The 26040-nt window shown below is 36.6% G+C and overlaps 1 protein-coding gene and 3 long non-coding RNA genes across 53 annotated transcripts in view; 2 read left to right on the forward strand and 2 right to left on the reverse strand.

The window, feature by feature from the left end:
- Positions 1 to 26040, forward strand: part of LOC147831455 (uncharacterized) — a 787032-nt gene that overhangs the window by 528608 nt on the left and 232384 nt on the right. The window lies entirely within an intron of this gene.
- Positions 9014 to 13873, forward strand: LOC147838337 (uncharacterized). Its single transcript, XR_015521614.1, has 2 exons — positions 9014 to 12048; positions 12549 to 13873. It is a non-coding gene; the product is annotated as an uncharacterized LOC147838337 (long non-coding RNA).
- LOC147831450 (uncharacterized) lies at positions 11122 to 14286 on the reverse strand. The gene is made up of 2 exons (XR_015521610.1): positions 12726 to 14286; positions 11122 to 12561 (listed from the first exon to the last, which is right to left on the reverse strand). It is a non-coding gene; the product is annotated as an uncharacterized LOC147831450 (long non-coding RNA).
- The window catches only part of ptprsa (protein tyrosine phosphatase receptor type Sa), a 387121-nt gene continuing 376290 nt past the window's right edge, over positions 15210 to 26040 (reverse strand). For all 50 annotated transcript variants that reach the window (XM_087302332.1, XM_087302328.1, XM_087302325.1 and 47 more), the window contains 3 exon segments: positions 23184 to 23338; positions 20670 to 20805; positions 15210 to 17423 (listed from right to left, as the gene is read on the reverse strand). In XM_087302332.1, the coding sequence (XP_087158458.1) occupies positions 17355 to 17423; positions 20670 to 20805; positions 23184 to 23338 (360 nt within the window). In that variant the 3' untranslated portion in view covers positions 15210 to 17354.

The following is a 26040-nucleotide window of genomic DNA, read 5'->3' on the forward strand; positions in this document are numbered from 1 at the left end:
GGAAACCAGCCTGGAAATGGCCAAACCCCCTCTAAAACCAGGCTGGTCAACCAGATAAAACCAGCCAACCAGCCTAGGCTGGTTTAAGCTGGATTTTTCAGCAGGACAATCAACTTACAGATTCTCTACAGCATATTGAGACTTTTATCGCAGCTCACATTATATCTTACAGTTTTCCTGTAAGATATAATGTGCAATCGCTCCATATCCTATTTTTTGTGCCATTATTTAAATGATTTAAAAGCTGTTTTCGTCACGAATAAAGTCTCTTAAACTACACATTAAATTAAAACCTATTTTGGACTTGTTTACACATTGCTTCTACGACGTGTTCGTGTCCAAAGCGCTTGAAATACGTCGCGTTTCCGAGTTTCGATGCGTATCTCGCATTTAGTTCGTTTCTTTAGGCGCGAACAGTGCTCGAACAAATGCGCATGCGCCAACCGCGTCCACCGGCTTTTAACAATCAAAGGTATGTGCGCTGTAATTAGACGAGCAGAGATCAAGTCAAATATTCGTATATTACTGGCAATGATGCTGTAATTATCACACAAACATCTCCAGACAAGTTCACACAAACTCTGGGAAGTGATTCATAGCCTTCAGGAGTAATCTCCGACGGGACAGAAATCATCTACCAAATAAGGCTGCTGGTGATGAAGGCTGACCTCTGAACTGCTGGAGGAAATGCTTTCGAAAACAAACAAATGGATCTGGGGCTGAAATCAGTGCTGCTGATGTGTGTGAGGATCTGAGCTCTTCAAAACACGCCATTAAGGAACTTCCTATCGCTTCTAACTGGAGCACAATCTACTGCTAACATTGTTTTATGACGGATATAGCTGCGGTTACGAAACAGTACCATTATTAGCAGTGGCGCAAAAAGGGGGTATGCAGTATATGCGGCGCATAGGGGCGCCACATATGGGGGGGGCGCCATTGTGCCCAAACTATTTTTTTAAATTATCCTTATTAAAAGTTATTTAATAAAAATAAATAATTATGTTTTGTTAAAAAACATTATTTTGCATTTTATACAAATATAACATTGTTATTGTTTAATTCAAAATCATTTAACACAATAACATGCAGTCACACAGCCTAAATTGTTTATGTAGATGTAATTGTTTAGATTAATTTTTATTTTTATCAAAATAAACTGTCAAATCATACATAATGTCAAAAGTTATAAGGTTAATCTGAAAATTTGTCTTCATTTATTATTAAATAATTAATTAAATGATTAGTTTGCCAAAATAAGAGGGATCACACAAAATTTGAACCCGCATACCCCTCAGTAAATGTGTAGTTGCGCCCCTGATTATTAGGCTTCTAACACCCTTTATTGGAAATATACCACATCAAGTGTTTTGTCTTAATAAAAAGTCATGGTGTATTTTAAAGTAGCATTAGGCTGAGTCCTTTAGTTATTATTATTTTTTAAAACTTATTTTTTCAATGACTCGGTCACACCCTCAAGCGAATTCAAAACCTTTATGAGTTTCATTTTTATGTCAAACACAACATTAAACTACTCTGTTAAAGTAGTTGGGTTAAAAATACAACTATATACCCAACTATAGGTTATAGCACCTTCCCAACTATGGGTTATTTTGATTAAATGTTTTTTTTTTTCATTCTGGTATTGCTATTGCTACTAGTTTCACTATTAATTTGATAATTATGGCTGTGTAAATAAATAACAAACTTTTTTTAAATTTTTTTTTACAAAAATATTGAAAATGCTTTATTTCCATTACATTTTAGTTCCAGACACTTTTGTTAAAATAAAGAATCACAAACAAAGAAGAAACAGAACAAAGTAGAGAGTTATAAACTGTGCAAGCAGAAAATCATGTGTTGATTCGTGCTGTAGAGGCTGTCCAGCAGCTGCAGCAGGCTTCACTCAGTGTCCACGATGTACAATACAGTATCACCACATCCAAACGTTTCTACATATGGTCCTGGATGGTGAAACGGATATAAAAAACACGACAGAGAGGTAAATTGATAACAAAAACACAACAATGTTGCGTTATAGCCCAAATAAACTTTATCACACAAAAACTAATTTATGCACGCATATTAATGCAGCTGTTTTGTGTCAGTTAAATCAGTCGACTGTTAAAATTCAATTTTATAACCCAACTGGTTGAGTTATTATATAAATAACCCAATAAAGGTTAAAAATAACCCAACAAAGCACCAAATAATTAACACAACTGTTGAGGTATTATATAAATAACCCAATAAAGGTTAAAAATAACCCAACAAAGCACCAAATAATTCACCCAACTGTTGAGTTATTATATAAATAACCCAATAAAGGTTAAAAATAACCCAACAAAGCACCAAATAATTCACCCAACTGTTGAGTTATTATATAAATAACCCAATAAAGGTTAAAAATAACCCAACAAAGCACCAAATAATTAACCCAACTGTTGAGTTATTATATAAATAACCCAATAAAGGTTAAAAATAACCCAACAAAGCACCAAATATTTAACCCAACTGGTTGAGTTACTAATAAATAAACTAATAAAGATTCAAAATAACCCAACAAAGCACCAAATATGTTTAACTCAACTATCGGATTACATAAATAACTCTAAAGTTTCTTAAAGAGTGTTTAGAAAAATGTTAGAAAGCTGACGCCCATAAGAAAAACAATTACTATGGAAGTCAACAATTACATGCTTTCAGCATTCCTCAAAACATCTCCTTTTGTGTTGAACAGATAAAACAGACACATAGTTGAATGATGATGACAACAGATTTTAATTTTTAGGGTGATGTTGGAAAATAGGAATAATTTTTTTTATTATTTTTTGTCTCTTTTTCTTTTAATTAAAGAATTATTTGTATTGGTCATGTAAGGGTCATATATTAACTGAACTTCCACTGTTGTGTGTGAGTGCTGTGCACACTAATTAGCATTTTTGCAGAAGTAGATAGATGCGGGTCCAAAATTAAATTCAGCTCTGCAGAAACTTCCTGTCTGAAGCGAGGTATTAAAACTGAACACAGAACACAGAAAGTTGTATGCTTTTTCTGTTGTGCAGAGAATTCGTAGAAAAAGAGGAAGTATGTCTAAGGTGCGGCCAATGGAGGACTGAACAATTACTGACAAATGACGTTACACCAAAACTCCACCTGTTAATATCAGTTGTGTATATATGCTGGAGTCCAGAAATGTATGTTAGTTGTGAACCTCTTGAATGTAATTCTTGTATTGCATTGGGGTAACGTAACCCAGAACTCTGTCATCCAATTATTCATTTGTATCTAATAAATTACTAATATTTTTGGCATTAAAGAAAACCCTCTCCAGACCTTTTCTTATTGAGCACGCATGGAATTGGCTAGATATTCCAACACTGAACTATCCTTCTAATCCAGAAAACAAACAGGTTGTAAGAGTTACAAAGTTACAAATAATGAGAATTAAACAATCGGTCACTATCTTGAACCTCAAACCAATTTATTGTACAATTTCATCCGGTTGTCGTCCTATTGAATCTCACATGGTGTGAATGAAGACAAAAATAGCACTACAGTCAACATCTTGGCCTATTTGTTAAAAATATAACATTAATTTGGCTTACTAAATATATCTAAAACATTTTACTTAGTAAAACCCCACAGTATAGGCCATAGTAACAGTAATATTGTGTGATCAGAGATGCTCTTCTGCAGATCTCAGTGGTAGCGAGTGCTTATTTGAGTTACTGTTGCCTTTCTATCAGCTGGAACCAGTCTGGCTATTCTCCTCTGACCTCTGGCATCAACAAGGCATTTGCGCCCACACAACTGCCGCTCACTGGATATTTTCTCTTATACAGATTCTCTGTAAACCCTAGAGATGGTTGTGCGTGAAAATCCCAGTAGATCAGCAGTTTCTGAAATACTCAGAGCAGCCTGGCAGCAACAAGTCACGTTCAAAGTGACTTAAATCCCCTTTCTTCCCCATTCTGATGCTCGCTTTGAACTGCAGCAGATCGACCATGTCTACCTGCCTAAATGCACTGAGTTGCTGCCATGTGATTGGCTGATTAGAAATTTGCGTTAACGAGCAGTTGGACAGGTGTACCTAATAAAGTGGCCGGTCAGTGTATTAAAACAGCATGCAGGTTATAGATTGATACATGGCTGCAGGTTTAAGCTGTTCTGTGCTATTAATGATTTCATTCAGGCTTCAGTTATTCATCATAAAGAGCATCTGTGTGTGGTTCTGCATCTATCTGGGCGACACATCGCATTTGTTTGGGCTTCGCTTTGCAGTGGATCATTTACAAAGTTCCAGAATGTGTCACAAGAGGGCAGCACAGCGCCAAGCTACAGAATAAAACGAAAAGCCATCGAGAAAGCAATGCCCTGAGAAGTGCAGACATGGCTTTGTTCATCATTGCTTCGAGAAACATGAGAACGTTTGACAACTAAGCGATTCAGAGTAATATTAAGCACATTTTCTTGCCTCATAGAACCACAAGCACACATAAAATATTCATTTAGCGAAGGGGAACGTGCTGCTATAAAACACATCAAATGTTTATAACTTTAAAATCTAATGTACCAAGCCAGATGAACAAAAATAATGACAATTATATTCTGAAATATCATATTCGGCTGAAGAAACAGAATTTCTTTGCCTTAAAAAAGTATTGCTGGCTTTTTTGAGGGAGATTAAACATTTATTTTTAATGCAGCAGCATCTCTGAAGTCATTAAATGTGAGTTATGTTCAGAAAATGATGTACAGTGGACTTTTGAAAATGCTCGGGGTGTTGTCTTTAATAACATGCACTCAAATGCAAATGGCATCTTGTGGATTAAGAATTTCAACTGACAAAATGGCAGCAGATTTCTTGTAAAACAGGACCCGCCATATCAGATTTTAAAAAAATCTTCAATTCAGCTACACAAATAAGTTTAGACTCTCAAAGAAATGCTGGGTTGTATTATCCCAACCCAAGCAAACACACAATGTTACCATATAGTTTGGTAAATTTTTTATTTTTTTGGAAACCACCATATAAGAACATTCCAAGCATGTGCTGGGAAGTCTGAGAACGTTATTTATTTGCTGAGATGCTGGGTCAGAAATGGACAAACCCAATTGTCAATATTTGACCCAACATTGGCCTACAAACCATTTTGTTTTGCTAACGATGTCTAAATGAGCACATAGGCGATGCAGATTTATGTCGAAACGATTTTAAGAAAAAAAGAAAAGTATTGTAATAACCCAAACATTGGGTTTATCAATGTTTGACATCCCTGCTGAAAAATCCAGCTTAAACCAGCCTAGGCTGGGTGGCTGGTTTTAGCTGGTCGACCAGGCTGGTTTTAGAGGGGTTTTGGCCCTTTCCAGGCTGGTTTCCAGCCATTTCCAGCCTGGTCTTAGCTGGTCAGGCTGGGAGATGACCAGCTAAAACCAGCTTGACCAGCCTAGCCAAACTGGGAGTCCAGCCAAAACCAGCTATATCCAGCTTAAACCAGGCTGGTCAAGCTGGTTTTAGCTGGATTTGGCTGGTCACTTTCCAGCTTGACCAGCTAAGACCAGGCTGGAAATGGCTGGAAACCAGCCTGGAAATGGCCAAAACCCCTCTAAAACCAGCCTGGTCAACCAGCTAAAACCAGCCAACCAGCCTAGGCTGGTTTAAGCTGGATTTTTCAGCAGGGATAGCATTGGGTTAATAGACTACCCAGCGTTTATTTAAACATCTAATGATGTCGATCACAAATTGCTATCAAAAATATTTTAAGAATGTTCTGGGTTATTTGTTTGCTGGGTCAGAAATGGACAAACCCACCAGTTGGGTTTAAATACAATTAAAACTGTATGCATTAATTAACCCAAAATTGGGTTTATCAATATTTTGACCCAACATTGGCCTACAGCCTAGCATTTATTTTCATGGTAATGATATTTATCACACAGGCGATGCAGATTGATATTAAAATGATTTCATGCCAATTAAAAGATTTATTGTAATAATTAACCCAAAACATTGGGTTTATTAATATATGACATAGCATTGGGTTAATAGCCTACCCAGCATTTGTTGAAATATCTAATAATGTTTAACACATATTGCTATCAAAAAGAGTTTGAGAATGTTCTGGGAACGTCCTGGGAACATTGGATGCTTGCTGGGATGCTGGGTCACAAACGGACGAACGCAACAGTTTGGTTAAACACAGTTAAAATTGAATGTATTAATTAACCAGGGCGAGGCAGTGGCGCAGCAGGTAGTGCTGTCGCCTCACAGCAAGAAGGTCGCTGGGTCAATCCTCGGCTCATTTGTTGTTTCTGTGTGGAGTTTGCATGTTCTCCCTGCCTTCGCGTGGGTTTCCTCCGGGTGCTTCGGTTTCCCCTACAGTCCAAAGACATGTGGTACAGGTGAATTGGGTAGGCTAAATTGTCCGTAGTGTGTGTGAATGTGCGTGTGGATGTTTCCCACAGATGGGTTGCGGCTGGAAGGGCATCTGCTGCGTAAAAACTTGCTGGATAAGTTGTCGGTTCATTCCGCTGTGGCGACCCCAGATTAATAAAGGGACTAAGCCGACAAGAAAATTAATGCATTAATGAACCCTAAATTTTTTTTTGGGTTAAGTTAAATACAATTAAAATTGAATGCATTAAATAACCCATAATTGGATATGTCAATATTTGACCCCACAGTAATTTTTAGCCTACAACCCAGCATTTAAGGATGTCTCTGCTATCACATATGCAGATTGATAACGAAGCGATTTCATGCCAATTAAAAGAATGTAATGTAATAACTGACCCCAACCGTGTGCCAGTCAGTTGACCCAACATTGGGTTAGTAGCCTACCCAGAATATCTTTTAATAGCCAACGATGTCTATCACATATCCAGATTGATATCAAAAATATTTTATGACTTCATCTCAACCAGATAACAGAGCAACACACACTATAGCCTGCACCGTATAACATGTAATGCTAATTTGAGCAATGCCATTTCATATTCTTATTCCTCAAGATGTCATTTAGATTTCAGATTTATGAGTTGCGAAAGATAAACGGCCCAGGGTGTTCAATATATCAGTGCATTGAATTATATATTAAGCCTATGTGGCCTAACAAAAAAAACCCACACACACACAATGAAGCTTAGTGGGTTAAGGTTAGTCTGACAGGAAAATTGTTCCCGGGGCCAATAAAAACTGTTGACCCAGCAGCACCCGTCGTGTTTGAGATGTATAAGGCTCTGTAAGTGCCGTGAAAGTGTTTTTCGCGAACATATGTAGTTAAAAGAGCCCGGCAGCTCCGTCTAAACACGCGGCGCCCGGTGAAACGGAACCAGCCGCGCGTGAACAGTGATTATGAAGGGTTGCGCGCAATCTGTCAAATTGTCTCATTTGCATAATAAACTCGGAGAGCAGCCACTTTCCTCTCGCCGAGATAAACCCTAAGTGTATTCAAGCGAATTTTCAGAAAGAAGTCATTTGCTTCCTCAAAAAAAAAAAAAAGGTCTCGGTTAAGGTCGCATAAGAATTGGATTAGCATAACAGAAACTTCAAACCTCCCGCTTTTCATTTACCGGGGTACTTAAAGCTGAATTCGGTAACAGTCGATCATGTGTATGTAGATGCGCTCCAGAAACGCCGTCAGACATCTGTAATATGGAGGAGACGGAATTAAATTAACTCTTTTTTTTTTTTTTTTGGCTCGCAGGCGTGTAATAATTAACTTCTTTCTTCGGCAACATCTGCTTTATGTAATGCAAAGCAAACAAAGACAGAAATAACAAACATGGCGAACAATTCATCATGTGAACAATTAAGCGCTCGCTGATTGTGTTTGGATGTAATCCTCACAATTTTGTATTTTAAATGAGTTTTTTTTGGCTGTAATTTTGAGTCAAAGCTGTCAGGGAGGAATTTAATATAGAAAAACAAAAGCTATTGGGCATATTGAGATAGATAGATAGATAGATAGATAGATAGATAGATAGATAGATAGATAGATAGATAGATAGATAGATAGATAGATAGATAGATAGATAGATAGATAGATAGATAGATAGATAGATAGATAGATAGAAAGAAAGACATACAGACAGACAGACAGACAGACAGACAGACATCCATCCATCCATCCTTCTATCTATCTATCTATCTATCTATCTATCTATCTATCTATCTATCTATCTATCTATCTATCTATCTATCTATCTATCTATCTATCTATCCAGACAGACAGACAGACAGACAGACAGACAGACAGACATAGATAGATAGATAGATAGATAGATAGATAGATAGATAGATAGATAGATAGATAGATAGATAGATAGCCCAGACCTCCCCTCGTTCCCTTGGATCCTTCGATGGATGGATGGATGGATGGATGGATGGATGGATGGATGGATAGATAGATAGCCCAGACCTCCCCTCGTTCCCTTGGATCCTTCGATAGATAGACAGATAGATAGATAGATAGATAGATAGATAGATAGATAGATAGATAGATAGATAGATAGATAGATTACAGTGTAGGTGTAGTACCCGATTGAGCCAATGTTATTGGATTAAACGGTTGCTATACGGTAATATCATACCCTGGAAAGTCGTGATTAAACAATCACAATCAAGTAATGTAAATATAAATTCATGAAGAGGGTGTTTATTTTACACTAGGCTTAAATAGATTCTAAACCCAACACACACACTGAAAAAAAAGTGTTGCATGCAGAGCTTATTTGTGTTGAATTTAAACAAATCAAGTTTAATTATGTTTAACGTAATTTGTTTGTTTAAATTCAACACAAATAAATTGTTTACAACCACTTAACGTAAAAAAATTGAGTAAATCCAAGGAATCATCTTTGAATAATTTCTTTCATTGCAGGGTCAAATACAGTGAAACCCAATGTTCAGTTTAGATGTTCAATTAAATGCAAATTATACATTTTAACCCAATAGTTGGCTTTGTCCATAGTTGACCCATAATTGGGCTATTTTTTTATTTTTTTTATTGGTAACAATGAACCATTTCGTTTTGTAATAAGAAATTGGAATTAAATGGTGCATTTGTCTCAAAAAAATGGTCTGGTTAAAGTGTAATCATGAGAACCAGCGCCAAATTCTCCAGAAAACAAATGAAAGCATTGTTGAATCAAGTGCATTTGAAAGAATACGGCCCTGATTAGATCCGAACACAAGTGCGGCGAACAATTTTCGGAGCAATTATTGGGAGCAAAATGCATTCTATCTCGTTCATCTCCCGAAGATGATGTCTGCCTCTTTCTGCAGGATTACTTTTCCATGGCCTGATTCAATTGATGTGCCATTTGTAGCTCAAGCTCGGCTCTGCCACGGGCGGCGGACGGTCCAATTTACTTCTTTCTCATTTATTAGAAATTTCCATGGCTTTTGGCTGCTCGCATGCAAACGCCGCTTTGATGGGCTCCCGAGGAACAGCGCTAATGAGTTCGATGACTGACGAGAAAAGCAATTAGCCCCCGATCTCCTTCACCTTCTCTTTCGCATTGTCTAGAAAAATGAGGATCTCTAACCGAGCCTCAGCGCTACCTGGAACAACATTTATATCTACTAATCAGGTTCGGTGCGCATTATGAAAGTCTTTTTCTTATGAATGTCTAACACTCGGGCCGTGACGGATCACAACACTCAGGGTTTGGATCAGGTTACTACTTCTGTATCAGAGATTGGATAATTTTTTAGATCAGTGCATAATGAATACTAACTAACTAACTAACTAACTAACTAACTTAATTAACTAAGCGTGAGCGTAAACAGGGGTGGTGTTAAAAACATTGGGTTATTTCCAACCCAAGCTCATTCTGGAAACGTAGCCCCGCAGACGTTTAATTGGTTGTTATCTGGGAATATCATAACTTGGAATGTCATGATTGACCAATCAGAATCAAGTATTGTAAATATAAACGCATAAAGGAGGCGTTTATTTTACACTACGCTATAAAAAAAAAAGAATGATTTTATGGTTTATTCACACTAGCTGAAATGTACCGTAAAATAACGGATATTGAATTACAGAAATTTACCAAAAATTTAAATTTAAGGAAATTTCGGTAATTTAATATGTGTTATTTTACAGTATATATCTGTAAGTTAAAGGGTCTTATTTTACATTTTTTTCAGCTGCTTGAAACCATAAAATTAACAATTATATCCGTTATTTTACGGTATATTTCTGTAATTTAACAGCCGTTATTTAACTTCTTTCTCTGGCACCCCAGCTGCTGGAAATAAACCGTTAAATTAACAATTTTTTTTACAGTATAGGCCATTTTAAATGCATTTTGCCCATTTATTTGCAAGAGAACCATGTCTAAAAGCCTATACAAATTAAGATGTGGTCAATTAAACCTTAATTATATTAAAAAGCTAACGCACAAATATTTTTATTTTTACATAATTGCATTCAGTGGCTTGAAAAGGTTTCACTTCAAGGTTCCAAAATAAAAAAGTTAGTCAGAAAAGAGCAGTGTGCAAACACTCCCAGACATCAGCTTTGTTTTTCTCTCTGGTCTTCAAAGAAATGGCTTCATGGACCAGAGGGACAGTAAATAGCATCAGGTGAAAGGTTCAAGTCTCCAGACGAGGCCAGTGGCATTTGTTGAAGATCTGCACAGAATCCACTGATATTAACAGCCAGGCGGTCTTAAACCCACGATGAACAAAAGTAATCTCTGCAAATAAAGACATGCGAAAACTTCATCTGCGATAAATTCAATTAACTTGGCACATGCTAACAATTACACACAGCTATCTATTTCCGTCCCCAAGTCGCCATGTTGAAATTGCGATCAGCGGGTGGCCGAAGATGAGACGAGATGTTAGATTACGAGCATGTTGAGCTCATGCATGTGTTTACCATTCAGGTAGGAGGCCAGATTGTGAAAATAATTGATTGTTCTGTTGAGATGCCATGTGCGATGACAGCTGATTGGTCCTCGTATAAGCAATTTCATTTCGCCATCTGCCTTGTCAAACCGAGCTTATGAAATTTTAATGATCCTGCGGAAACGTACACTGCTAGATGCAGTCGACTTGATCATAACTAAGCCCTCTTTCAGGCCAAAACACCAGGCGCACAACCGTTTTCAGACAACATTTCTTTAATACAAAGTCAACATATCTACATACACAGTGGTTTCAAACCAATTATTGTGTGTCCGTCAGAAGTAACAGTTTGAAAGCGATAGCACTTGGCCTTCGTACAAAGGGAAACGATTCTCATGTTTGAGTTTGGCTTTTTTTTCTTCTCTTCTTTTGTTTTTTTCTGTTGGCCGTTGTGTTAATACGTTCACTTTTTGTATGTTGGTTCTTCGTTATTTGTACTCTAATCAGTTTGTACGTTTGGCTCCCGTTGTCAAAGCTCAAATGTCCATTGGCAGAACGTCCGAGCTCCTCTGCCATCGTAGAGATGTATTATTTATTTATTTTTTTTTGGAGATCAGTCCGACAAGTCCAATCGCACGATGGAAAAGTTCGTTATAAACACACACAAAACTCCCAACAGTTTAAAAGGCAGCGCTGGAATTTCCAGATTCCAATTTCTCACCTACTTTCGTCCCTTAACGGAAAAATCCCCAAAGTAAAATCGGAACTAAACATGGCATGCATCTGTAAACGTCTAGAGCTTCGCAATGAACTAGTAATCAAACAAAGATGGAGAACAGAGGCAGTGGTGAGAGAGGGACGTGTTTTTATGCTAGTGATGCTAACATGCTACCAATTAGCTTCCGCTGTTCATATGGCATTTTGTAGGCACTGGGCGTTTTAGTCCTTCTTCACTCAGAAACGTGAAACGATTACTGATTTGTGCTGCGTTCAGGAGTCGCTTTTGGGTTGAATCTCAGTCGAGAACTTTACATCACTCCAAAATCAAAGGAGCTTAATTTTGCTTGAAGAAAACTAAGCCTTATTTTAGGTCCAGCAAGATGGCTTGTATTGCATCGTTTTATTTTAATGACAACAAAACATTCCTATTGGTGGCCCACTGAAGCTGGGCGGGGTTAGGACAGGTCAGGACCTGAGGCTGCTTTTACACTAGTATGTTTTTGCACATTCGAGAACATCAATCCCTGTCCTAAAACACGTCATGAGTCCTAAAACAAAGGGGCACGTGCATTTCTTGCCTGCCACTAGCATGACTATTTGATCAGGACTCGAGGAATCTAGGATTGATTCTGTGCTTAATTTCGACAGCAGATGGTGCTCTAAGCTAGTTTTTAACAGCAGAGAGCGCTCTAGACTAGTTTTTAACAGCAGATGGCACTCTAAGCTAGCTTTTAACAGCCGATGGCGCTCTAAGCTAGTTTTTAACAGCGGATGGCGCTCTAGACTAGTTTTTAACAGCAGATGGCGCTCTAGACTAGTTCTTAACAGCGGATGGCGCTCTAGACTAGTTTTTAAAGCTTGTTTTTAACAGCAGATGGCACTTTAGACTAGTTTTTAACAGCAGAGGGCGCTCTAGACTAGTTTTTAACAGCAGAGGGCGCTCTAGACTAGTTTTTAACAGCAGATGGCGCTCTAGACTAGTTTTTAACAGCAGAGGGCGCTCTAGACTAGTTTTTAAAGCTTGTTTTTAACAGCAGATGGCACTTTAGACTAGTTTTTAACAGCAGAGGGCGCTCTAGACTAGTTTTTAACAGCAGAGGGCGCTCTAGACTAGTTTTTAACAGCAGAGGGCGCTCTAGACTAGTTTTTAACAGCAGATGGCGCTCTAAGCTAGCTTTTAACAGCCGATGGCGCTCTAAGCTAGTTTTTAACAGCGGATGGCGCTCTAGACTAGTTTTTAACAGCGGATGGCGCTCTAGACTAGTTTTTAAAGCTTGTTTTTAACAGCAGATGGCACTTTAGACTAGTTTTTAACAGCAGATGGCGCTCTAGGCTAGTTTTTAACCGCAGATGGCGCTCTAGGCTAGTTTTTAACCATGTACTTCTCACAAAGAAGAGCACTTGTGTGTTCAGTTAAATCATGTAAGTTGGCTTTTATGTTACGAGATTAACGTAAACAAAGCTCACTATGACTCTTTTAATTTGCTTAAACCTTTTCTGACTTTATTATTGATTATTTTAGGTTCCACTGATATTTGTTAAGAATCGGATTCAAACAAACAGCGCCATCTACTGTTAAAAACTAGCCTAGGGCACTGCCTGCTGTTAAAAACTAGCATAGAGCGCCATCTGTTGTTAAACTAACTTAGCCTGAAGTGCCATCTTCTGTTAAAATATTGCCTATAGCGCCGCCTGCTGTTAAAAACTAGACAGATCACATCTCCTATTAAAAAATAGCCAAGAGTGCCATCTGCTGTTAAAAACTAGCCTAGATCGCCATCTACTGTTAGAAAGTAGCATGAAGCGCCTAGAGCACCGTCCATGTTTAAAACTAGCCTAGAACTCCATTAGCTGTTAAAAACTAGCCTAGAGCACAGTCCGCTGTTAAAAACTAGCCTAGAGCACCGTCCGTGTTTAAAACTAGCCTAGAGCTCCATTAGCTGTTAAAAACTAGCCCAGAGCACCGTCCGTGTTTAAAACTAGCCTAGAGCTCCATTAGCTGTTAAAAGCTAGCCTAGAGCACAGTCCGCTGTTTAAAACTAGCTTAGAGCTCCATCAGCTGTTAAAAACTAGCGTAGAGCGCCATCTACTATTAAAAAACTAGCCTAGATTTGCCGTCTACTTTTAAAAACTACCCTAGAGTGGCCATACTGTTGATATAGGAATCGATTTTTCACCACAGCTCTATAAAAAGACTCCTAAGTGTTTTCAAAATGCTCTGTTGTTGTGGGTCAAACGCACCAGAGTAGCGTGGTTGACAGGCATTACTTTACCATATACATTTAAAAATAAGAAATGCACTAGTGTAAATGGGTGTAAACCTCTAGAGAAATCTCGGTGAGCGCTGGATGAGGTGCTAGTGTCCTGCAGGTGGCGCTATGGGTCTATGGCCTGTGGGTTTTGGTGCTGGGGACATGAAAAACTCGCAGGATGTGTTTTGAAAGAAAGAGCACTGGCTTCTGTGTCCACTGACTGGCTTCATCACTCGGTCAATAAGTGGGTGTGTGGTGGGCGTTCTGCTGCGCAGTCATCCAGCGGGCTAACATTTACCCCTTCAGAAATGTGTAAAGAAACGACTCGAGTGCTGAGAAAATGTGAATTCGTTACTGTTATTATTAAAAGCCTAACTAGATTAATTATGGTTCGTTCTGGAGACAATTGAGAAACAAATATTGCGTAAAGGGGGGTAATAATTTTGACCTAAAATGGTGCTAAAAAAATTAAAAGCTGCTTTTATTCCAGCCGAAATATAACTGTTAAGACGTTTCCTAGAAGAAAAAATATTATAGGAAATACCGTGAGAAATTCCTGAATCTGTTAAACATCATTTGGGAAATATTTATATATATATATATATATATATATATATATATATATATATATATATATATATATATATATATATATGTATATATATATATATATATATATATGTATATATATATATATATATATATATATATATATATATATATATATGTATATATATATATATATATATATATATATGTATATATATATATATATATATATATATATATATATATATATATATATATAAAGAAATACAAATTCACAGGAGGGTGAATGATTTTGATTTCAACTGCATATGTTTTGTTAAAATAGCTAATATTTGGCTGAGATATAATTACTGATCAATTGAAAATTGAGGGTTTAAAAAAAAATTAAATATTGAGAAAAATCACATTTTAATTATAATTAAAGTATTTTTCCTTTTGATTTTGGAGTGAAATGGCAGCCGTTCGCTTAGCGAGATTCTCCTTAAAAAGTTTCTAGAAACTGCGCAGCATGAAGTCTTGGGGAAAACGAGAGGCGCTGTGATTTCTCTCACCACTGGACTGCAGCGTGTGGCGGCGAAGATAAGAGAAAAGTGAAGAACTGGGGAGGGAAAAAATAAACCAACAAATGCATCAGGAAAAAAAAAAGGAGGAATGAAGGGAAGAGAGATAAACAGAGCTGTTAGCGTGAGACAAAGCTTCTTTCAAAACTGCGGAAGGTTTCCATTAGCATAAACATTTCTTTTTTTTTTTTTTTTTTTTTTAGTCGTTTATCTCAGTATTGTTCAAAGACAGAAATCTCGTGGGTCAAATTATACAAATACATATAATATATATTTGTTTATTTACAGGCATTATATTCAGGATCATAGTTGATATCTAACAAACGATCGAACATTCGGTGGTTTGGAAAGTAAAAAAGAACCAAAGGATGGCAAAAGAAATGAAAGCGAGAGATGGGCTTTAACAATTTTTGTAGTAAATTTGGAAAGTATCAATTATATATATATATCGTTCAAATCAGTCTGTAGTAAACCAATATAAAAGTAATACTTTAGTTAATACCAGTACTATTGATGAGTAACAAGTAGTCCACCCTTCGTTATTGAGCAACAGGAAGTCAAATCTCCCCCGCAAGTGATTTATGGGAAATTTTCTTTACAAAGAATCATTCATCCACGCGATTTCATGGCGGTATAAAAATGAGCGCCCGCTTAAAAACAAACAAAACAAAAGGCTATTCATATGAAGATTTGGATATATCTATTATATTCTGCATTTAAATATATGCGTGAGTGCGTATGTATACATTCACGTCCCATTCGTTTATGTATACATGCGCACAAACATCTGCCGTAACATTTCTACAGTGAAAAAATAGAATGTCTTTTAACGTAACATGAGCAAAAATGAGCATCATCTTTACTTGCTAATTAAAAAAAAGAAGAGTATTCGTTAAAAACACTAAAATCAAGAAATCAAACGTCTGTTAAGAAAGAAGATAATAGTCAAAATAATACAACAATAACGTGTTTTTTTTTTTGTTTTTGTTTTTTGTTCTCTACGATGTTACAAGAATAAGGCTTTTTTGGAAATAAGATTACACACGGCTCCTTTCACTCTCCCACCAATCAGGTTCAAGCATTCTCCAGATCGGCCAATCAGATCTGACGGCGGAGAGTTGACCCCTCCCCCCCTCGTACGCATATGCATGAGCGTGTAGAACAGTCCCACCTACGACAACAAGATAGCTGTACCGCAATTTCATGACGCGAATATCCATCGTCTATTAAACGAACCGTTTACGAATGAACCGAACCGAATCGTAAACGAACGAACCGATTACGAACCGAGGCAAGGAATCCCAAAATAACCAGCAATGAGCTGTTTGGATAAAACAAAGGTGGACGCGCGGTTTCATTTTGGGGCATTAGGAAATGGACCAAGCGGTGGGACCAACACACCCACACACACACACACACACACAAAAAAAACCTTTCACACTTAAATCGGAGTCTTCACATGTACACATACAGCATAATGGAGCGAAAGCAGCATGTTTGGTATCAAGAGCGAACTGAAACCAAATCAAAACAGTTGTAAGACAAAAAAAAAATTAAAGAGTTGGCGATGAAGGTTGGTCACCGGGGACGCCAGAGTTACCACATATCGCTGCCTACATATCCGGTGCGACCATTGTTGAGTCTTCAGGTCCAAAATCTCCAGGTTTAGCTTTCGAGACGATGGAGATGGAGCTACATCGCTGGAAAGCACCAAATAACGGTCCAAAACCTCAAGAAACTGATGCGATTAGCTTTCTGCCATTTCCTCGAATGCCTCAAGAACGCCGTCAGCTTTCAATCTGAGGGTTTTACTTTCTCAAGTGAGTGAACGGTTCGGATTGCTTCTTAAGTGGCCCCCAATTTTGTCCAAATCACTTGAAAGAGGCTTGAACCGAGACGTGAGCAGCCAACAAAGTTTCCTTTCCAACTTGTTTTTGTACCTTTGCTCCAACTTCTCCACTCTTGAGTCTCACGAGACGTTAAACGTTTAGTAAACACTGAAGGAACCAACCAAATCGGGTGCTTGCTGTGTATTGGCAAAACTCCTTCCTTTGTTTTTTTGTTTTGTTTTATGTACTATGTTCATAGAGTCAGTCTGGAAAGAAACAATGTTTGTCTTCCACATCAGAACACTTGAGGTAAGGTTAGTGGTCCGACACTTGGATCATTCCCACCCTACAGCCTGAGCCAAAAAAGGTTGGTTCCTCGTTGAGATTGGGGCTTCTGCGCTTGTTGCGGTCCGATTGGGAAACTCTTGGTTGGATTGGTTCCAAAAAAAAGACGTGTGGAAATAAACGCTATGGATTTTCTATAGTTGTCATCGTGTTTTTCAAGCAAGTTTTTATGGCTCAGGAGGCTGTTGGGGGGAGGGGGATTGTGGGGCTGGGGGGAACAAAAGATGGCTTTTTTTTACGTTGCATAGTGATCAAAACTTCCAAGGTACTCCAGAGCCGCCTGGTAGCAAAACTGGTACTCGTCCTGTAGAGGGAAAACACAAAGACATCAGCGACCGCTTCAGCTTGTCATTTATTTGAGCTTTTAAAGTGGTACTTCACCCCAAAATGTGGACAGCATTTTAGCACGTTTACAATTTAGTCTTACATCGAAATCATTTTCAAAATGCATTGACTCATTGACTGAGGTTAGTTTTAACAGCTGACCGTGTTCTAGGTTAGTTTTTAACAGCAGATGGTACTCTAGGTTCCTTTCTGATAGCAGATGGTGCTTTACGGTAGTTTTTAACAGCAGATGGTGCTCTAGGGTCGTTTTGTTTTTCACAGTAAACATCTGTTAATGATCTGCTGTTAAAAACTAGCCTAAAGTGCCACCTGCTCTTAAAAACTAGCTTAGATTGCTGCCATCTATTGTTAAAATCTAGCCTAGAGCACCATCTACTGTAAAGAAAACTAGCCTAGAGTGCCATCTACTTTTAAAAACTAGCCTAGAGTGACGTCTGCAATAAAAAACTAGCCTAGAGTGCCATCTGCTGTTAAAAACTAGCCTAGAGTGACGTCTGCTGTAAAAAACTAGCCTAGAGTGACGTTTGCTGTTGAAAACTAGCCTAGAGTGACTTTTGCTTGTAAGAACTAGCCTAGAGCGCCATCTGCTGTTAAAAACTAGCCTATAGCGCCATCTGCTGTTTAAAACTAGCCTAGAGTGCCATCTACTGTAAAGAAAACTAGCCTAGAGTGCAATCTGCTGTTAAAAACTAGCCTAGAGTGATGTTTGCTGTTAAGAACTAGCCTAGAGCGGCATCTGCTGTTAAGAACTAGCCTAGAGCGCCGTCTGCTGTTAAAAACTAGCCTATAGCGCCATCTGCTGTTTAAAACTAGCCTAGAGTGCCATCTACTGTAAAGAAAACCAGCCTAGAGCATCATCTACTGTAAAGAAAACTAGCCTAGAGCATCATCTACTGTAAAGAAAACTAGCCTAGAGTGCAATCTGCTGTTAAAAACTAGCCTAGAGTGATGTTTGCTGTTAAGAACTAGCCTAGAGCGCCATCTGCTGTTAAGAACTAGCCTAGAGCGCCATCTGCTGTTTAAAACTAGCCTAGAGCGCCATCTGCTGTTTAAAACTACTCTAGAGTGACGTCTGCTGTTAAAAACTAGCCTAGAGCGCCGTCTGCTGATAAAAACTAGCCTAGAGCGCCGTCTGCTGTTAAAAACTAGCCTAGAGTGACGTTTGCTCTTAAAAACTAGCCTAGAGCGCCGTCTGCAGATAAAAACTAGCCTAGAGCGCCGTCTGCTGTTAAAAACTAGCCTAGAGTGACGTTTGCTCTTAAAAACTAGCCTAGAGCGCGGTCTGCTGTTAAAAACTAGCCTAGAGTGCTGTCTGCTGTTAAAAACTATCCTAGATCGCCATCTATTGTTAAAAACTAGCCTAGATCCTCATCTACTGTAAAGAAAAGTAGCCTAGAGTGCCATCTGCCATTAAAAACTAGCCTAGAGTGCCGTCTGCCGTTAAAAACTAGCCTAGAGTGCCGTCTGCCGTTAAATACTAGCCTAGAGTGCCATCTACTATTATAACCTAGCCTGAATCTGCTGTTAAAAAAAAACTAGCCTAGAGCGCCATCTGCTGTTAGAAATGATCCTAGGGCACCATCTCCTGATAGAAACTAGGCTTAAACCAGCCTAGGCTGGTTGGCTGGTTTTAGCTGGTCGACCAGCCTGGTTTTAGAGCGGTTTTGGCCATTTCCAGGCTGGTTTCCAGCCATTTCCAGCCTGGTCTTAGCTGGTCAGGCTGGGAGATGACCAGCTAAAACCAGCTTGACCAGCCTAGCCAGGCTGGGAGTCCAGCCAAAACCAGCTATGTCCAGCTTAAACCAATGAAATGGCCAAACCGCTCTAAAACCAGGTTGTTCAACCGGCTAAAACCAGCCAACCAGCCTAGGCTGGTTTAAGCTGGATTTTTCAGCAGGGAAACTAGCCTAGAGCACCGTCTGTTGTTAAAAGCTAGCCTAGAGTGCCATCTACTATTAAAACCTAGCCTGGATTGCCATCTGCTGTTAAAAACTAGCCCAGCCCAGAGCGCAATTTTATTTATTTGTATTTACAGTTAGTTATTTATTCCCCTTCATGTCTTTCCAAACCAAAAAAAGGTTTTTATTCATCTTCAGAACACAAATTTTAGATGAAACCCTGGAGCTCTCTGATTCTCAGTAGACAGCAAGGGTCACGAGATCCAAAAAGGAACGAAAAACATTATCTATGTTTCCATCAACCTATTTTTATGTGCCTTTTGGAATATCTCATAAATATTGCTTGATCAAAATGCCATGTGACGATAAATGTGTATAATGGGACACGTTAATGGACTTTGTGTTTCCAGCACATTGTAAAACATCTGAAATGTTGTTTTGGTCATTTCTAAAACCCCTCAGCCGTCAGTCCGTCATCCCAGTGCTCCAGTATTGTTATTATTCCATTATTATTCCCTCCAGAACTGTCTTGAGCATCTGTCTGCGCTCTCAAAGAGCGTCTCCAAAAGCCACCACATTGCGCTCATTGCATTCCATCTTTGTCTTATGAGGCGCAACTCATTTATTAAACAGGAAAAAACACCACAGTGGCTTCTCCCAATGCATAAAACTGCATTGTTAAGTCTTATATTTGCTCCAGTTTATCAGTAAATAACAACACAATCTCACGGCAATTCGTAACTTTTTCATTTAGTGGCTAATTCGTATGAATTCGTACAATCTAATTCGTACAATTTACTACGATTTGCTTATCCCCCAATGACGGTTGGGGTTGGGGTCAGGTGCCACGCCTCCTTTTTAAAATCGTACCATTTCGTACGACTGAACTCGTACGAATTCGTACGAATTCGCCACTAAACTGGCAAAACGTAAAATTCTTACGTTTTCTCGTGAGATCAGGCTGGAAATAACCCTTTTGTTCTCTTTGATACATCAGATTGGAAACGCTGCTTTATTCGCAAACGTTTCATGCATTATTCCAGTTTTGCATCTAAATTTAATTCCTACATTTGGATGTAAACATGTTTTATGTTGTTTTTCTGGATCCCTCGTTGTCTTATTGAGGATGAGAGAGCTCCTGGATTTCATCTAATATATCATAATTAGTGTTCAGTAGATGAACCAAGGTCTCACAGTTTAGAAAACAACATTAGGGTGAGTAATTAATAGCATGTTTTTCATTTTCTTCATGAATTATCCCTTTAAAGAAGGCAGTCTGGTGTGGAACTGTAGCTTTAGTCTCTCACCTCCGTCTGCACCATTGCTGGCCGCTGTGTTCTGAGCATTTTGACCGTCTGGAAAATGTCCACGACTCCCTCGTAACGCATCCTTTCCAGCACGATACTCAGCGTAATGAAGACCCCGGTCCGTCCAACACCGGCACTGCATCCAGAAACATCCAGTGTTAAAAATGATCTACGCTGGGTTCCACACAAATGTAAGTGGATTGAACATAAAAAAAATAAAGTTCTCTCCCAAAAACATTAAAATTGTGTTGTTTCAACTCATTTTAATTAGGTTCTTTGAACAGACTCCAAGAGCTATTTTTTGAGTGTAGAAAAACGAGCTGCTAACTGCTGCAAATGTTCTCCATTGAAACATCCTTAAAAAGATGCAGTTATGTTGTTAAATTGTGCTCGAGAAGTTGTGATGTCTCCAACTTCTTCAGAATGAAAGAAATCAAATCAAAATAGTTAAACATTAAATACAACATTAAACATTAAATTAAATAGTTACAATTTTAAATACCTAAACTTAATACTTTTATTTGTTTATAAAATATATAAATGAAATACACAATATTAACAGTTAAATGATTGAGTTTATGATTAAATAAATAAACAGACCATAAATATAAAGTACATTTTAATGTATAATAAACAAATGATAAGAAGACCACTACCAAAAAATAACATAACAAATAACTAATAATAATAATAATAATAATAATAATAACATATTAAAATAAAAATAAATAAGGGTGAAATAAACAAATAAATGAATATAAATTAAGGTAAGATAAATAAAATAAATAATTAAATTAATTAATTAAGGTGAAATAAACAAACAAATAAATAAAAACTAAGAATAAAGAAATAAAAAACAAACAAATAAATAAATATATTAGGGTGAAAAAATAAATATAAATTAAGGCAAAATAAAATAAATATATATAAATTAGGGTGAAATAAATAAATAAATAAATATAAATTAAGGTGAAATAAATAAAAAAATTATAAATTAGGGTGAAATAAATAAATAAATAAATAAATATAAATTAAGGTGAAATAAATAGATAAATAAATATAATTTAAGGTGAAATAAATAAATAAATTAATACATATATTAAGGTCAAATAATAAATATATAAATTAAGGCAAAATAAATAAATAAATATAAATTTAGGCAAAATAAATAAATAAATAAATAAATATAAATAAGGGAAAAATAAATAAATAAATAATTATAAATAAAGTAGAAATAAATAAATTAATAAATAAATTAATTAATATAAATTAAGGAGAAATAAATAAATAAATAAATATAATCTAAGATTAAATAAATAATTAAATATAAATTAAGGAGAAATAAATAAATTAAAAAATATAAATTAAGGAGAAAAAAATAATAAATAAATAGATAAATGAAGGTGAAACAAACAAAACTAACATTTTTGGTCTGAACTAATTATAAATCAGGAAAATTTAAAACATATTGTTAAAGCATATATATATATATATATATATATATATATATATATATATATATATATATATATATATATATATATATATATATATATATATATAGTGTGCAGTGTTATTTGCGGAGCCGGTGGTAAAGGCACAGATGTTAAGCTGGTCTGGCGTGACAGCGCTCAAACAGGACGACTCTTAAGTCTGATTTTTCATAAGCTGCTTTGCCGTCGAGCAATTTCACCCACAATAATTGATATGACAACAGGCTTATTTCCCTCTTTTCCAAACAGTGACACAACGACTCAACCGGCCAATCACAGCATGGCGCTGCAACCACACATTATAAGAGTTTAAAAAGAAAAATGGAGAAAGAGTCACAGCTTCTGTCCGTCTGTCGCACAAAAATACAATCGACCAATCAATAAATGAACGAAGGTATCAGGAGGATGAAAAACTGCGGAAACACAACTGAAAGAATTGATTCCTTTATAACCCACTAGCAAATGCTGGAAAAGGATGTCCTATAAAGGATAAAAACAAATATAATTATTAATTTATGAAGATTTTACAGGAGTTTTAATTAGTTTGAATTCTCATTTAATTTTCTTTGTTTTCGTTTACATTTTAGCAGAAATTATAACATTATATTTTATATAAATAAGGATTTAATGTTAAATTTACTGAAAATGTGCTGCTATATACTGTATACATTGATATAATAACCTGTAATATGACAATATTTAACAACAAATTAATAATTATCAAAATATTATTACTTTGATAAATATTAATTTGTTGTTAAATATTGTATTAAATATATTAATAATATTTCAAACATATTATTAAAGGATTTTCATCTTTACTTTTACTCTGAACTCATCATAAACACTTACATTTATTTGAAATATATTTATTTTATTATTTACTTATTTGCAGTGTTTTGTTTTGATATTTTGATCAATTGGACAATCATTTAGCCTTCATCTCCTTAAAGCACAAATAATCACTGCTGCACTGTCTAAGCAACTATGTGAAAGTGATGCATGTTATGGTGAGTCTCACCTGCAGTGGACAGAGATGGGACCGTCCTGTCCGAACTGCTCCTTTGTTTTATGCACCTGTCCGATGAAGTCGATGAATCCCTCTCCAGATTTGGGAACACCCTGCTCCGGCCAGTCGGTGAACTGGAACTGACGGACGGTCCTGGACTGACCGTCCTGAGGGAGACACAAACATCATGAACAGGAACACACAAAAACACAAACATAAACACTCAACTATTTTAGGATTCTTGCTGGAATAAATGTCAAAAAACATTGAATAAAAAAGCTTTGATTTTATTGAATCTAATGTTGATCTTTTTCAGTCAGTTTTCATTGAAGTTGAAATAATTAAAATATAAATCAGACCAAAGCAGACAAACATGAGGAACAAGAACATACAAAAAACTAAACAAATACTAAACTATTTCTGGGTACTAGCCAGAATAAAAAAAAAAAAGATTAATAATAATAAAAAAAACCTTTCATTCTATCTCAGTTAATATTGATGATTTACATTTACTTTAATATAAAATGATTTTTAAATAAAAACGAACTGTTCTAAGAAGTTTTAAGAGTACAAATGTTGAGTTTTTTGAACTGCTGGTGGCGCTGTAGAGTTTGACCTAAAGAACCACAATTAATGTCAGATGACTGTTTATATGATTCTCTATTACTGCACCAATTTACATTATTTTCAATATGTTTGCATCTATGGGCTGCCAATTCAGCCCCATACGGGACACTACTACCACCATCACTACTACTACTTCCACCATCACCACACCTACTATTACCACCATCAGTACTACTTCCACCCCCACCACTGCCACCATTACCACCACCACCACAACAACTACTACCACCACCACCACCACTACTACTACCACAACCACTACTACTACTACAACTACTATTACTACTACCACCACGGCCACAACTACTGCCACCACCACAACTACTACTACTTCCACTACTACCACCATGATGACAACTACTACTTCTTCAACTACTACTACTACTACTACCACAACCACTTCCACTACTACTAATTCCACTACTATTACTGCCACCACAACGACAACTACTACCACCACCACTACTACTACCATCACTACTACTACTCCGACCACAACTACTACCACTACTACTACTACCACCACTACAATTACTACTACCACCACCACAACCACAATGACCACTTCCACTACTATCACCAACACCACAACCACTACTTCCATTACTACTACAACCACAACTACTTCCACTACTACTACTACTTCCACTACTACTACAACCACAACTACTTCCATTACTACTACTACTACTACAACTACTTCCACTCCTACTACAACCACAACTACTTCCACTACTACTACTACTACTACCACGCTGCAACTATTACTACCACTACTACCACCACCACCACAACTACTACTACCACTACTACCACCACCACCACAACTACTACTACCACTACTACCACCACCACCACAACTACTGCTACCACATCTGCTACTACTTCCACTTCTACCACCACCACAACTTCTACTACAACCACAAATACTTCTACCACCACCACTACTAGTACCACTACTACTACTACTACCACCACCACCACCACTACTACCACCAACACAACTACTACTACTACCACCACCACCACCACTACTACTACTGCTACTACCATGCTGCAACTACTACTACTACCACCACAACTACTACCACCACCACAAATACTACTACTACCACTAATATATATATATATATATATATATATATATATATATATATATATATATATATATATATATATATATATATATATATATATATATATATGACTTACTGTTTAAATAAAATCTAATATATTAAAACCAAAAAATGTTTTAAATTAACTTTATAATTACATAAATAATATAGTTAACTTTTTCTAATTATATATGATGTAAGCAATTATAAAAAGTTATAATTAATTAAAAACAAATTAATCCAAATGAATTAAAAATGAACCAATTTTTCAAAATAATGATTGATTTATGATTTACACAAACATGATTCCATATATTTTAAATTCTGCATATTTAAAATTTGACTGATTTCTATAAGTAATTCCACTCTTTACACTGAATAATATTAATAATGTTTGATTACAGTCACACAACACGTCTTTACTCTTCCCCTTTTTGATCAAGCGTTAGTTTCTGCTTCAAAATAACACAAAAGTGGCATATTAAAAGCGTGAGTCCTAAGAGTTGGTGTGCGTCCAATCCACTGATTAAAAACGTGACTGCGTATCCCATCATGCCTTGGCCTCCAGGCTCCGCCCCCTCCAGCCACTCTGATTAAAGCTCTATGATTGGCTCCTTCTGATTAGCGAGCGTCTGCTGGACGATTCAATCATAATTAAAGTGCTTGGCTGGAGTGAAGCGCTCATTTGGCCTCGGCTCCGACCAATCGCGCAAACTCTTCACTCGAAAGAACACTCGACTGATGAGGGCTCCAGGCGTCAAGTGAGCATTTCTGCTAACCCTCGGCTCATTCATATTCATACATCTACAGTCGAAATATGATGCAAAATGAGGAATTATACTCAAACATGCTTTTTAAACTGTTTGAAAAGATATAAGAATTAAAATTTGAAGGAAAATACTAATAATTAAAATAATTAAATATGGTTAGAATCATATATTTTATGCATAAAACACATATAATTATATAAATAAAGTTAAACCGACATGTTATTATTTTTATGATACCATTTTATATCTAATATTTAGTAAAAGTATATAAGAGTATTATTATCATATTCACTAACAGAATAATAAATAATTTATATATATATATATATATATATATATATATATATATATATATAT

Source organism: Danio rerio, chromosome 22 (assembly GCF_052040795.2).
Source record: "Danio rerio strain M-AB ecotype USA chromosome 22, GRCz13ab, whole genome shotgun sequence".
NCBI classification, from domain to species: domain Eukaryota; kingdom Metazoa; phylum Chordata; class Actinopteri; order Cypriniformes; family Danionidae; genus Danio; species Danio rerio.